This window comes from Polypterus senegalus, chromosome 1, assembly GCF_016835505.1.
Source record: "Polypterus senegalus isolate Bchr_013 chromosome 1, ASM1683550v1, whole genome shotgun sequence".
Lineage (NCBI taxonomy): Eukaryota > Metazoa > Chordata > Cladistia > Polypteriformes > Polypteridae > Polypterus > Polypterus senegalus.
Window position 1 is genome coordinate 185,533,034 of NC_053154.1, and position 14,827 is coordinate 185,547,860.

The following is a 14,827-nucleotide window of genomic DNA, read 5'->3' on the forward strand; positions in this document are numbered from 1 at the left end:
ATCTGCAGGGTAGGCTAGAATTCTAGTCTCATGGGAAAGTACTGATAGGGTTCTTGGGTGCTGTCAGGGGGAGATGCAGGGGATTGTTACAGCCCCTTTAATAGACTTGCGCTTAACCCGGAAGTGCATACAGGCTGTGGGCACAGGAAGTACTCCTGGGTCTGGCATAAAAGAAGCTAAGCTTCCTGTAAGAGCAGTCAGAGTCAGAAGGAGTGTGGATGAGGCTTCAAGGGAGGTGTGGAAGTAAGAAAGAAATTTTTTGTTGTATTGTGATATTGCACAAGAAAATTTGGGGAATGGCAGAGGTAAAAAATGATGAAGAACTTGTGTTTGAACCCAGGACTGTGTTGTGTAGTTGTATCTGGGGGTTTGGGGCACTGCTACACTCCTCTTGTGGCCACTGCTGGTGTAGTGGGCAGGATTCCTAGCCATTTATTTGGCAGGGACCTGTATATACAAAAATTTGTTTGACCAAAATTCCAGATGAAACCGCACCACAATTACTAAAATTTGTGACAGACTCCTCTGGTACTATGATAAAAAAAAAATCTGTATAGCAGAGTGAAAGATACGCAAGAAGTCAGACTCAGGGTACTCCTGTCTATCAACATGCCTGCCCAAGGGGAGAAGAAATCATTGGGTCTGCACACCTGGCCACTATAGAGAGACTGCAGGGACAAGTATGTACAGGGTGATAGATGCAACACAGAAGTATGTGCCAACCCTGATTGAAATATGTTGTGGGATTGTGTTAATTGTGTCTCCTGTTCCTACATTGTCGGTAGTGGAAGCATGACTGATAGACAGATAAGCCCAGGCTGGGTAAAGTAGTGGGAATGTAGATCAAAAAGGAACTATGTCGTAATGCATGCATCCAAGTAGCTCTAATTTCGACAATAAGTACAGGTTTAATGGAACCGAGTGTTGCTTTGGGTGCTAGGAAGGGTAAAAGGTCACGGACGTCTCCTAATTGTCCAATAATGCTGCATTCAATTAGCCATTGCTGCATTACTCCTCATGGACAGACCCATTCTGTCAAATTGGCACATAAAAAATTGGAGGGTTATATCTTGTATGAGCTCAGCGAACATCACCTGCAGTTTAGAGATTTCAATTGTACTTTCTTGTACCGTAGGTGAAGTGGCAGGCTCTACTGGAGCCAGTGCCCCCGCTATTCCCGGCTCGCGTGGAATAATTGAAGCTGCGGAACGCAAGGCCTTTTCCAGTTTTAGGTGTTCTTCTCCGATCGGCGAGCTATCGAGATCTGCACTCACAATCGTACATTCGCTCCCCTTTTCACTCTCAGCCGGTGACGATGTAGCGGACCGTGCTACTGAGGAGTCTGTACTTTCGCCCATCTGATCCAGGTCTGTCTCTGAAAGGCCGTATCTTGAACTAGTGCTTGCTGATCTTAGCTTGGGTGCAGCTTTAGTTATTGATTCTTTTGGACCCCATTTCTTGTTGGCCATGTTTATATAGGATTACATATACTGTAGCAGTCTCCTTGGATTGAAGAGATACAGGATATCTCAGGATAATAAGCAAATAATATGAAAAATAACACCGCTGCTAGCGGAGCTCCAGTTCAGACGTCCATCTCTCGCATCGGACGAGACCAAAACCAAGATATAAAGAAAAGCGAGAAGGCTAATGAGAAAGCAAGGGCAAAGGCACATGAGAAACTGAGACAGGAGTTGAAACAGGAGTTGCTGGAATTGAAACAGGAGTTGCAACAAGCAAACGAAACGCAGCGGCTGATGCTGCAACAGGCAAATGAAAGGCTGCGACAAGAAATGCAACTGGAGATGCGACAGGTGCTGGGTAAAATTGAAACACTTACTGATCAATTGGAGGTTCTCAAGGAGACATTCACGACTAGGATTGAAGTAGCCGAAAATTTAGCTGCCAGTGTCGAAGAAAAAACAGAAAATGTCACCTCCGAATGCAAAAAACTCTGAGACAGACTGGCTGCTTTGCAAGATGGAAGTAGAAGGTATAATGTCAGAATTGAAGATCTGCCTGAGAATCGAGAAAGTCCAAACCCAGTGAAATTCGCAGCTGAACTCTTCTCTAAAATAATCGGGGAGGACTTTAAAGCAGAATCTGAGATAGCAGCGGCTTACCGCGTATGCGGATCAAATACCGTTAGATCCAGATCTTTTATTAATCGCTTTGAAAGATTATTATTTAAGCTAGAGGTGATGGCAATCCTCAGAGACAAGCAAGATATTATATATGAGAATAACCGCATTCGTATCTTCCCTGACTTCTCTCCAGCAACAGCTACTAAACGCGCAGCCTTCTAAAACATTAAACAGCAGTTATTGCAAGCCAATGTCAAATACAGCCTCTTGTATCCAGCCAAACTGAAAGTTGAATTGCAAGGTCAACTCTATTTCTTCGCTAGCAAGGAAGAAGCAGAAAAGGAATTAAGAAAGCTGATCCCGGGACTATTCTGATACATAATAGTGAGTCATGGCCGTTAATGATATAGCAAGGACTAATAATCTTCTGTTTTATCTTTTTGTTTAAAATACGGGTTTTTATCATCATATATTCTCATTATTACTTAGTATTACTAGGACGCTATCTGTTTATGTTTTATTGTGCTTAATTACTTTTTCTTTTTTCTCTTTTTTTTTTTCAGCTAATTATTTCATCTCTACCCTAAACGAGACTGTTCAACATCAAACGCTTGGTTTATTGTTATTGCTATTATTGCATTAAGACTTATTATGCTTATTTTGGACAAATTTCTAACACTATCCCCCAGGTTTATTGTCTGGGTGTATTATCTTAATGCACTAAGATTGCTGAAGACTATATATATTTTAAATGCACATTTTTTTATTTTTTTTTTTTAGACTATATTGGTAATATTAATTGCTATCTTTTAATCCTAAAACGCCGCTGCGTGGGGGCTTGTTTTGTTTTGGACGTGCTCTGTCTCTGGGTATGTCAGAGGACTGGGACTGTGTGTTAAGTGGGTTCTAGCCTCACTTGGGGAGGCAAAATTTAAGGGTGGGAGAGAAAGAGAGCAGGCTTGATCTATACCTAATCTATCTTCTTAATCTTTATAATTATAACTACCAACGTAATAATAAGCTGCATGGCAACAACTCTAGGGGAAATAGGAAATTAAGGCCGAAGCTGTTTCACTTCCAGTTAAGACTATAAAATGACATCAAAAACTCAGAATCAATGTCTCCATGATGGGACAGTTAATTTCGTGAGCTGAAATTTAAAGGCTTGAATCATGAATTAAAGAGAAAGAAAGTACTCTCTCACCTAACAGGTCTATTTTTACAGGAGACCCACTTACTAGGCAAGGATCAGTTCCAGCTGCAAAAAGGCTGGACTGGCCAAATGTTCTATTCTAGTTTTACAAAGAAAACTAGAGGAGTGGGAATTCTCATAAATAGAACAGTCCCATTTGTAGCATCAGATGTATTATTGGATTCTGAAGGGAGATATGTGATGGTCATGGGAGACTTATCTAACTGTAAAATGACCTTGATAAATGTTTATGCACCTAATGTCGATGATAAGGAATTTATACAAAATTTATTTGCATCCATTCCCAATCTGAACACTCATAAAGTTATAATTGCTGGGGACTTTAATTGTGTTCTAAATCCACTTTTAGATAGGACTTCTTCCACAGGGGGAACGGCATCTAACACCGCAAAAATGATTACAAAGTTTATAACTGATCACAAGGCTCATCATATAGATTCAGTCGTCCAATTCAGTCTCTGGATCCACCCTATCCCCTGTAAGAAAGGCGCTATATTATGCCCAACCCAACACAGACTGGACAGGGAGGCACGTATACAAATAAAGAAACTTTTATTTTCTTCAGCTAGAGGGTACGTTTTCTCTGTAATCCCTCCAGCCACAACACAGTCACAAGCACAAACTCACTAACCAAAACACTCCTCTATCTTTCACCACCACTCCTTCACAAGCTTTGTCCTCCTTCAGCCCCACTTTGGCCACTGAGTGGTGGTTGCTGGCTCCTGTTATAGGGTACGCGGAAGTGTTCCAGGTGTTTGATTGCTGACTACCTCTGCACTGGTGTGAGGAGTCCCAACTGCAGCACCCCCTGGCAGCGTTTGTGGAACCCAACAGGGCTGCACAAAACTCCAACCCCCATGAAGCCCCGGGGGAGTCTAAGGAACCGCTGCAGCCCAGGGAGGCTGCCATCTAGCGTCCAGGGTGAAATACTGGGTTTCCCATCATTGCTTCCCTGGAAAATATGCTGCAGGGGTGTCCCAGCCGCCTGCAACACCCCTTTCTGGACAGGTCACTGCGCCGTACAAGGCTCAGCTGAGATGGGTGCCATGTAAGTGTCTTGTTGGACAAACGAGCTTCCCAACTAAGATGGATGTTGGTTTTCAGACAGAAAGGGAGGCCACAATGGAAAAACAAGGGGTGTCTGCCACCCAGAGTTATATTGTCTCCCTGAACACACGATGCAGGATCCCACTCATGGGATACACATACCCATGGGAATCTGGGTAGAGCAGGCTTGGAATTGGAGTCATATGGGACCGCCTTTTTGGAATTCTTGAGTGCCACCAGGGGGAGTTGCAGGGGAACATTACAAACTCTTTAACAGACGTCTGTCTAATCTGGAAGTGCTTGTCTGGCATAAAATGGGCCAAGTTTCCTGTAAGGGTAGTCAGAAGAGAATTTGGAAAATGGTGAAGGTAAAAAATAAAGATCTTATATTTGAACACAGCCCTGTGTTGGTGTAGTTCTGTCTGGGATATTTGGGGCACTGCTAAAGCCTCCTGGTGGTTACAACAGGCATAAGCAGTACAAACAAAGGTTGATCACTTGTTCAATTTTGCAAGAAATTTTTGAAAACATCATAATAAAGGCTTTTCAACAAGAGTTCTGAAATTATGGATTAATATAAAACTGACAAGTTTGATTTGACAGAGCTTTACATTTGGGTCAAACATAAAAAAGGAGGGTCAGATTTGGAAAATGAAGGCACCAGGAGTTTTTCTTGCATTTAAATTTTGACTCATTTGTTAAATGTTACTCTTTAGAAATATCTTTTTAACCAGAAGCTAATGATGAAAATATAAAATCTTACAATATCAAATATTACGAACTTAGAATGGTTTATTGACAAGCCAGACTTTAAAAGTATGTTGTTTCAAAAACAGCTTTAAAGAATTTGTTTGAATGAAAATATCTGGAATTTTCTTTTAATTCACTAATTCAACAGAATATATTTAATAATGTTTGAATTTTTATATTTAATGTGGATTTTATGCAGTATTTTTCAGTTACTGGACAGAAAATGTCAGAATAAATTTAGAATGTGCACATGATACACTTAATCTGGTAGTTTATAATACTATTCTTTATACTGGGGAGATCCCCATCTCTGCCACACATTACAATTCAAGCCTTGCATTGTATTTTCAAATTTATGAATGCCAATGCATGTTTACTTAAATGATAGCTGGGTAACTACTTGATGTATATACCAATATTTTGAACTTGTTGTTACTGTTAGTGTTTATATAGTTTATATTATATTACAGCAAAGACACAATATTGTTCATTTCAATAATGAAAATTCTTTAATAAAAAGCTAATGAATGAAATTTCTGTTTTTGCTGTGGTATTGAAAGGTACCAAGTATTGTAACATTTCACTGTTATTGGTATTGAGTAAAAAAGTATGGTATTGTGACATTACTAGTCTAAATTTATTAACCCACTGTGCACTATGAAGTTTTTGACATAATTACTTCTAAATTACCTACCCAAAAATGAACAGCTATTATTCTGCTTATATAATGAAGGAGCCGAAAATGGTTGAAGAAAAAAAATTTTTTTACGCTTTAGGGATTTCTTATCAAAAACTTTGAGTTTATAGTACATAACCAAGACAATGTATGATGCACAACCGTGGAATCAATTTTGTTTTGTGCCTCAGTCTGTCTTCTGTCATTATACCCAGTTTAGATGTCACATCCCAAAGCACTGGAAAGTTATATTGTTTGGCACAAGGTGTCTCCCTTTTTGGAAACATTGTGCCACCTTATGGAAACATTTAGCACCTCTTGATCCTAAAAAATCTCTCAAAACAAGTATTGTAGCTGCAATTATATTTTTTAGAAAAAAATATACATTATTACACAAACACTTTATTTTGCTCTGAAGTAAACAAGTAAACAATTTCTAACTATGTACATAGTGAAAAGTCAAGCAAAATGACACCTTTTATTGGCTAACTAAAAATATTACAATATGCAAGCTTTCGAGACAACTCAGGCCCCTTCTTCAGGCAAGATCTAAAATTAGGATGTTAAATTATTGTAAATGACCGGCACTGAGTAAATACTGTTATGAAACCTGACAGTCATTTTCTTATCATCAAAAAGTTTTATCAGCCAGAAGTAAGAGTGAATAAAAGATGAGTGGGATACAACAAGTTTGATGAGAACCTTACGGCTTAACAAAAAAGTGGTGTAACTACTGTATGTCATTTTAGAAAATAAGTATACCACTCTCTTGATATTCATCTTGACCTTGGCGGAGATATTCTAATACTACATAGTAATGGAGAAGCTAAAACCACTTTCAAAAGCAGGTTTACCCATAACTGCGTAGTATGGCAATAATACACTACACTCATTCCATCCAGTGGCACTATTTTAAATGTCTATGAATGTCAACCTCATGCGCTTGAAATTATAGTAGCCTAGAAATATGGCATTTCCTCCTCGTCAGCATAGTACCTGCCCATTAATACATAGGGATGAGAGTTTTCATTTGCTTTACTTTATGTTCGCCACCTGTTTTATCTGAATTTATGTCTTACTTGATTTTTACCAGCCCCACTTCAAATTATAGCCATTTCAGGCAATGATATAATTGATCCTGCGTTCAGCGTGCAGCTGAAATTTAATTGTTATCTAACTGAAATATTCATAGTACAAACTTAACTATCGATCTAGAATATAGAAAAAAATATGTTATGTCCTTTCTGTTTCTTTGTTGAGCCACTGCAGCTCTCATATTTGTGATCCCACTGCAACAAATGCTGCATCAACAGGCTCTAACTGCCTCCAACTGAATGTTCAAACCATAGATGGATAGAGGATAAAGGAAGCATTAGAGCACGAAAGCAACATACAATATACCATACAAATGAAAAAAACAATTACAATAGCAATGTTTTTTCTTCCAGTTGCCCTTCACACCAGAAATTTTAACTGACTTCAGACCAATTCCACAGCATTGTTAGAGTCATAGCAACAAACATTTTTGCAATAATCTAACAATTTTCTATGTTATGGGCTGTTTATCTCACAGTATTTTGCATCTTATGTAATACTAATCATAGAATGTGTAGACTGTTTCATGACTTTTTTATTACGTTTAAAATTAAACAATGACATATTAGTTGATTTCCCCTGTAACTCATGCAAAGTTACAATGGACGGAAGCACATGATTAAAAAAAAAAAATTAACCCAATTCTCACCATTGTTCAACAGCCTTTAGACCAAAACTTCTATCCTAATTGGACTCCAATGGATGTGTTAAATCAGACATAACATACACGAGACAGAAAATGGATTGAATGTGGATTACAAAACCACAAGGGATGAGGTAACCTTGAAAACACCTTGGAATCTTTGTAACTGTTTACAGTAAGAAAGAAAAAATAAACTACATACAATATATGTGAAAAAGGCATCCACAACCAGACCTGAGTGCTCCTGCCTCCCCAAAATGTCTCTCAGCAGGATTGTTGGCACAGATGTTCTTATCATTGTCATCTCCAATGCATGCTTCACATAAATTCTTAGGATTGTTTCCTTTTGGATCAAATTCTGGGTCTTTCACTCCTGGGACACAGCTGAAGCCAAAAAAGTCGCCAACCACTTGAAATCAAAGAAGAAGAAAAAATTAAATAAAATAAGATTAAACAAAGTTAGCATTATACTACACAGACTTATTCCACTGTTGCTAGGATAGGCTCTAGACCTCATGACCCTGAATGGAATGGAATATTATGGTGGTAAACGGGGCAAAATAACTAGTTGTCTTTTTTGCAGTGTAATAAAAACATAAAATGATGATTGTATGGGATTGTAAGATGAATTTTTCCCAGCATATTTAAAATTCTGTAGGTAGTTTCTAGTGTATATATATTTAACCAAGTCTTATTTGCTTGTGGTTTACAAGTAATAATTTGTTTAGTTTTCAGCTAATCTAATATCCTTTTGGAATTAAAAATGAATTTAATACTACATGTGTTTGGTCCGATGCTTTACAATTTAGTAAAAAGGGTTAAATGCAGTATACAGAATGTTGTACACTTGAACTTGCTTATTGCAGTACACACTTTAACATTTTACTATATTTGCCAAAAATAATGGGTTGCTCTTATTATTATTACTTTTTACCTACACAGCCCCTGGAGGAAACTCCCATGTAGACATGGGAAGAATGAGCAAACTCCATGCAGTCCCCTTATTGCGATGCAGCAGCACTGCTAATGCAACACACTATTTTTTCTTTAAGTTAACTAATTTGCAATTTGATTGTTTCCATCCCGAAGATAACTTAAAATAAAGTCAGTTTTCATCCAAAAATTTAACAGGAAAACGTATTTTCAACTGGCTTTTGATAAAGTGGTATAAAGTATAACATTGTATTGCAAAGATATAAGAATACAGATTTAGATTTAAGACTAGCAGTACTCTTTTAAGTTTTACCTTATTTGTTAATTCATACCAAAAGTCTGCAGCTTTATTTTTAAAACAAACTGAGCTATGTTTATCATTTAGCAGTGACTGCATTTTAGGCATGCATTTTCACTGAATAGGAAACCATTAAGAGATATCAGGCATTGGTGAAAATTGTATTTTTTTTAATGCTGAAGACAAACTCTAAGGGGGATTCAGAAAGTATTCAGACCTCTTCACTTTCTGCACTTTTATTTTAAATGGATAGAAAGTGAAGAGAGTGAAGGGATCTAAATACTTTATGAATCCACTGTATCTAGCAATTGGCAAGGGATTGCCATGGTCAACAAAGGTGTGGCCAGGATAGCAATGGCCACAGAGTAAAAAGAGAACCTAAACGATCAATGATTAACACATGCAATCTTTCAATAACTACATTTATTTTATACCAAAGCAAAGAAGGGGCCTGAGTTGCCTCGAAAGCTTGCGTATTGTAATCTTTTTAGTTAGCCAATAAAAGGTGTAATTTTGCTTGGCTTTTCTCGATATTTAACTATAAAGACAACTTATTGAGAATAGTGCCTGATAAGGTTGAATTTACCTGAATTAAATATTGTGGTCTCACAGCCTTGCAACTTGCAGAAATTACATTTATTTGACTGGGAAAAATTAGTAATGTTTCAAATCTGCACATTTTCCGTTGTTAATCGTTTTTCTACTGTTTGAGATTTTCTTGTTTTTAACAGCATTAAGCTGTTATGCTTTATTTGCTTCAAACTGCACATATAAACACTGTTTTCAGGTAGTGCAATCTTACTAAATGGGCTGCAAATTACATTGGCATAAATGAAAAAGAGTACTGCTCATTGCATGAATCCCATATCAAGCTGCAATAGTGTGATAAATGATCTGTAGGGAAACAGAACCTGTGTGGTTATTAGAGGCTTTACATAGACTGGATTCACAACCTGATTAATAAGAAGACTACCACATCCTACTTAATATCTTACATATGATGGAGTTTACACAGTCCTTGTTGTTGAAATTGAAATGCACAGGAAAACACTGGCTTTGCTCAGCTTGCCTTATTTGCCACAAACCTTTTATTTAAGATGCACCTACCAGGTCCTGTTTCACTGATGCTTAACTTCAACTAAAGAATAAATTCTCCTCACAGGCTTCCCTTTGGAATGCAATTTCTGGGTCTCATCTGATAAGATTTATCAATCATAGGCGACTGACATAAACCGATGTCTCTGAAAGGTATCATTTCACATTGATTCACTGAAGCCATAATATTCTATAATTTTGACTTATGTTCACCCAAAAAACAAATGTTAAAACACATCCTTCCTTTATAACCCATTATAAGCACTGCTGTCTATGCCCTCCATCATAACTTCCCCTCCTTCCTAGGTTGCAGCCACAGCAAAGGATGGAGCAAATCCTTCTTTTGTAGAGGGTTACCTAGTGCTGGACCGTAAAATCGGAAGACTGTTTATAAGTTAGATTTGGCAGATACATCATCTCTGACCTGCTAAAAGAAAGCATGACACACATGCTAGAAAGACTGATCACTGACATTATCAGCAGACATAGTTTTTATACTAGAGAATGAGGAAAACTGTGAATGAAGTATTAAAAACAGTACACTGCACACAGCCCCGCGCCATAACATTTAAGAACTCAAGAGTGAGAAAACCATCTTGGTAAAGAAAGACAAAACATGCTAAACTTCCTTCCACATGTGCCAGAGCAATGTTTCATGGATCTTGAAGGAGTCAGGACAAAGCATGCCAGAATCAACAGAAAACAAACCATAAGTACATCTATTCTGATTATAAGAAGTATTGTCTCTAACTCTGTAGTAAGGGTAAAGCCAGCAAATGTATTGATGTCATTGGTATTACTGTAGCCAAATGTAATGAACTTGTGTTACAGATATGTCTTTGGCTGTTTTAAGATTCTCTTAAATTTGTTTGGAAAATTCAGAGCAACATCTAGCACACACTATTCTCATGGGGCCAAACATGATATGTATATATCTACACATTCATATACATGTCTATGTACAAATGCACACACAGAGAGAGTAGCTTTGGGGGGTGGAATTAGGGATAAGTGAATACATTCAATGTGAGAGCAAATAAATGCTGCCATTAAGTTCAAGCACTAGGAACTTTATAACTAAGAACTTACCCATCTAAATGGCTGAAAGGCCAGAATTATACCATTTCTAGAGGAGTGAAAAAAATCAAACATATAGCCTTTTTTCATTATACTCAGGTTAGTCATCCATCCACTATCCAACCCACGATATCCTAACACAGGGTCACGGGGGTTTGCTGGAGCCAATCCCAGTCATCACAGGGTGCAAGGCAGGAACAAATCCCCGGGCTGGGCACACGCACACACACACCCACACACCAAGCACACACTAGGGACAATTTCACCAATGTGAGATCACCAATGCACCTGACCTGCATGTCTTTGGACTGTGGGAGGAAACCGGAGCACCCAGAGGAAACCCACACAGACACAGGGAGAACATACAAACTCCATGCAGGGAGGACCTGGAAAGCAAACCCAGGTCTCCTTATTGCGAGGCAGCAGCGCTACCACTGCGCCACCATGCCACCCATAATTAGGTTATGAATAAACTATTATTTTGTTCATTGTGGCAAGTGTGTTTTGGTTATTTCTTAAGAAAAAGTCTATTGCTTCATCTGAACCACAAACTCAGAAAAGCACGTTGATGTATGCAGATTTTTACGAATTTTGTTCATAAACTAAAGAGATCTCCTCTTAGTTCTGGAATCCTGGCAGAAAGCTTAAAACAAAATCTCAAACATTGTACAGAAAATATAAAAATATAACTAATAGTAATTATATCACTGTAATTTATTATTCAATGACTATGCAAATAATATGTTGCTATAGTATTTTATATTTCTGCAAATATACAGTATTTTAGCTTGTATTAGCTAAGTAATAGACAGTATTTAAACTGTGAAAGGAGGTGCCTTTGACATTTAAAATGCCAGAGATCAGACACATAATCTTTCCTCTAGCCAAGTACTTACAAGTAGGACTTCACCGAGCCAACTCATTTTTGGATGTGTTCTCAGAAAAAGGCACACAGATACAGCTGAGCACCTCAGCAACACACAAGATGGACTTGCCTGTGACCTGAACACTTACATTCTGATATTATCATGTTTTGCTGTTTTTTTAACTGCAGAAATTAAAATGGACATTAAAAGTCAAGCTAAGTGGTACTTTGTTTTAATTACAATTAACCTAAAGAAAATGTCAAGACAGTGACAATAAATAATCAAAACCTATTAAATGTCTCACAATTTCTAAGGAGTAAACTGGAAAATATTTAGAAAATGCAAGGAAACAGATCATTGAAAGCATCTTCCTAGATGGAAGACAATTTACTTCACTCACTAGCAATCTGCCAAATATAGTATAATGTGTAAACCCAAATTATGGATTTCATGCTTATTATGTTTTCTAGTTTTGGCATAATGTGGTCAGAAAAAAAAACCCCAGTTAAGAAAAATAGTATTTATAAGGAATCTTTGAAATTACCTAAGTATTTGGAAAGATGTAAGTGCTCTGATGGCAGATAATTGTACTGGGACTACAATATTCAGAACAATAGCGTTAATGGCAAACAAAAAAACAGAGAAACAGTTTGATATATTTTTGATGCAATTATTCTGACATACAAAATACCTTTTGGGAAGTTACAGTGTTCATCTATACTTATTTGTGATGTGTTGACTAGGAAACCAACAGGAACTGTCCATCCAACAGTGGTTTGGATACCAGGATGACAGGAGCTTTTTTCATGCATCTCCAGCAAAGAAAGATCACTGGATGATTTCCTTGCAAGAGCAACTACATAATAGTTGATACCATCTGCAAGAAAATAAATACATTTAAAACTAACTGTTGGGTTACAAATTGAATGAAAACCATTTCTTTAAAAATAGTTAAAGATAACTTATTGTTACATATACTGTAGCCATTTATTGAAGAATATGCACAGATGAACAAATACAACACTTAACCTTAGCACTTATGTATTAATAAGTCAAATGTATTGTTATTTATAATTTTTAAAAAATAAATAAGAAAGGAAACCAAATTCGTTGTCAATTTAATTTCAAATAGCACTAAGTATTTCAATGTTTTTTAAAGGGCATAAAGTGAAACAAATTTCCTGCGCTTTACGATATACAGTACAATAATTCTTAATTATTTCACATGCAGTAACTTTATCATTGTGAAAATTTCAGAGTACAAAACATATGCTACGAAAGCTAAAACTAAACCTAATGTAAATTAAAATTACATATAAAAGACTGCAAAGTTAATCAATAGTAGGATTTAGGAGTGTAGTCCATACTCTAAATGTCCAGTTTTTTTTTTTTGTTGTTGTTGCTCAACTAAAATTGGCACAGAACTTTTAAATTAATCACAAAACCTTTAGAAGATGTAATTTTCCATGCTTAATGCACCTTATGTAATTCAGTGTAACTCCTAAAATCTTGAATAATTATACTGCCTAAGTGTTGACCACAGTAAGGTCAACTCTGCTAGAGTTAGATTACCTTTTGAACATTAGGAGTTTCTGCCTAGTGTCACTGATATAATTAAGTTTATATTAATATTGTTGATTTCACTTTGATGATTTAGTAATTTGACTGAATTATAAAAATTCATAGTGTCTTCAGGGTAAACCTAAGCTGCTGATGTGGTAACGCATCAATAATGCTCACCTACTGAATTGTAAGATTCTCCAGCAGCAAGCTCCAGTCCATAACACCAGCCAGCAGAGTAGATGTCATGTGGTTCCATGGTTGCTGCATCAGCTGAGCCATTCTAAAAAGAGGTCAGATAAAACTTTCATGCACAGTCTACATATAAAACTCCATATTCACAAATGTTTATTATAGTAATATAAAATCCATTAAATATAATATTTTTTTTGCAGTCAGTTAACAATAAAATTGCTTCCAAATCGCAGGGTTTAATATCATTTTATTTTTAAAATGTGATCAAGCACCGTTCCAATCAATGGATTTTTAATAGAAAAATATTTTTAAAGAATATTTAGAACCAGAATAAATCTGTCCTTTTTTACTAGAGAAGGTAAATGGAAAGGTCTGTAAATAGATATGCAGATGCCAGGTGTGTCATGCTTGGTTCACAGAAAGAGACTGCTGGTTACTGTAACATTACATACTGTAGATTACTGTAACGCACTCCTCTCAGGACTACCCAAAAAAGACATAAATCATTTGCAACGAGTGCAGAATGCAGCTGCTAGAATCCTAACTGGGAAAAGAAAATCCAAACACATTTCTCCAGTTTTGATGTCACTACACTGGTTGCCTGTGTCATTCAGGATTGACTTTAAAATACTGCTTATGGTTTATAAAGCCTTAAATAATCTCACTCCATCTTATATATCGGAATGCCTGACACGTTATATTCCAAATCGTAACCTCAGATCTTCAAATGAGTGTCTCCTTATAATTCCAAAAGCTAAACTTAAAAGAAGTGGTGAGGCGGCCTTCTGCTGCTATGCACCTAAAATCTGGAATAGCCTGCCGATAGGAATTCGCCAGGCAAATACAGTGGAGCAATTTAAAACACTGCTGAAAACACATTACTTTAACATGGCCTTTTTATAACTTCACTTTAACATAATCCTGATACTCTGTGTGTTCAATTCTTCATAATAACTATTCATGGTGGCTCTAAAATCCGTACTGACCCCTACTCTCTCTTCTGTTTCTTTTTCCGGTTTCTTTGTGGTGGCGGCCTGCGCCACCTCCACTTACTCAAAGCCTCATGATGCACCAACATTGATGGACTGAAAGCCAGAAGTCTACGTGACCATCATCATCAGGTCCTTCCATGAAAATATGATGATTTATGTTAGGTAGAATGTCCAGAGGGACTGGGCGGTCTCTTGGTCTGGAACCCCTACAGATTTTATTTTTTTCTCCAGCTTTTGGAGTTTTTTTTTGTTTTTTCTGTCCACCCTGGCCATCGGACCTTACTCTTATTCTATGTTAATTAA

At 37.0% G+C, this 14,827-nt stretch overlaps 1 protein-coding gene across 1 annotated transcript in view; it reads right to left on the reverse strand.

Moving 5' to 3' along the window:
• LOC120539564 (otolith matrix protein) overlaps positions 1–14,827 on the reverse strand; it is a 117,942-nt gene that overhangs the window by 71,942 nt on the left and 31,173 nt on the right. Inside the window, exons 3-5 of the mRNA XM_039769795.1 lie at positions 13,518–13,620; positions 12,469–12,654; positions 7,743–7,917 (exon numbers count right to left, since the gene is read on the reverse strand). Coding sequence (XP_039625729.1) covers positions 7,743–7,917; positions 12,469–12,654; positions 13,518–13,620 — 464 coding nt within the window. The remainder of the gene's footprint in view (positions 1–7,742; positions 7,918–12,468; positions 12,655–13,517; positions 13,621–14,827) is intronic.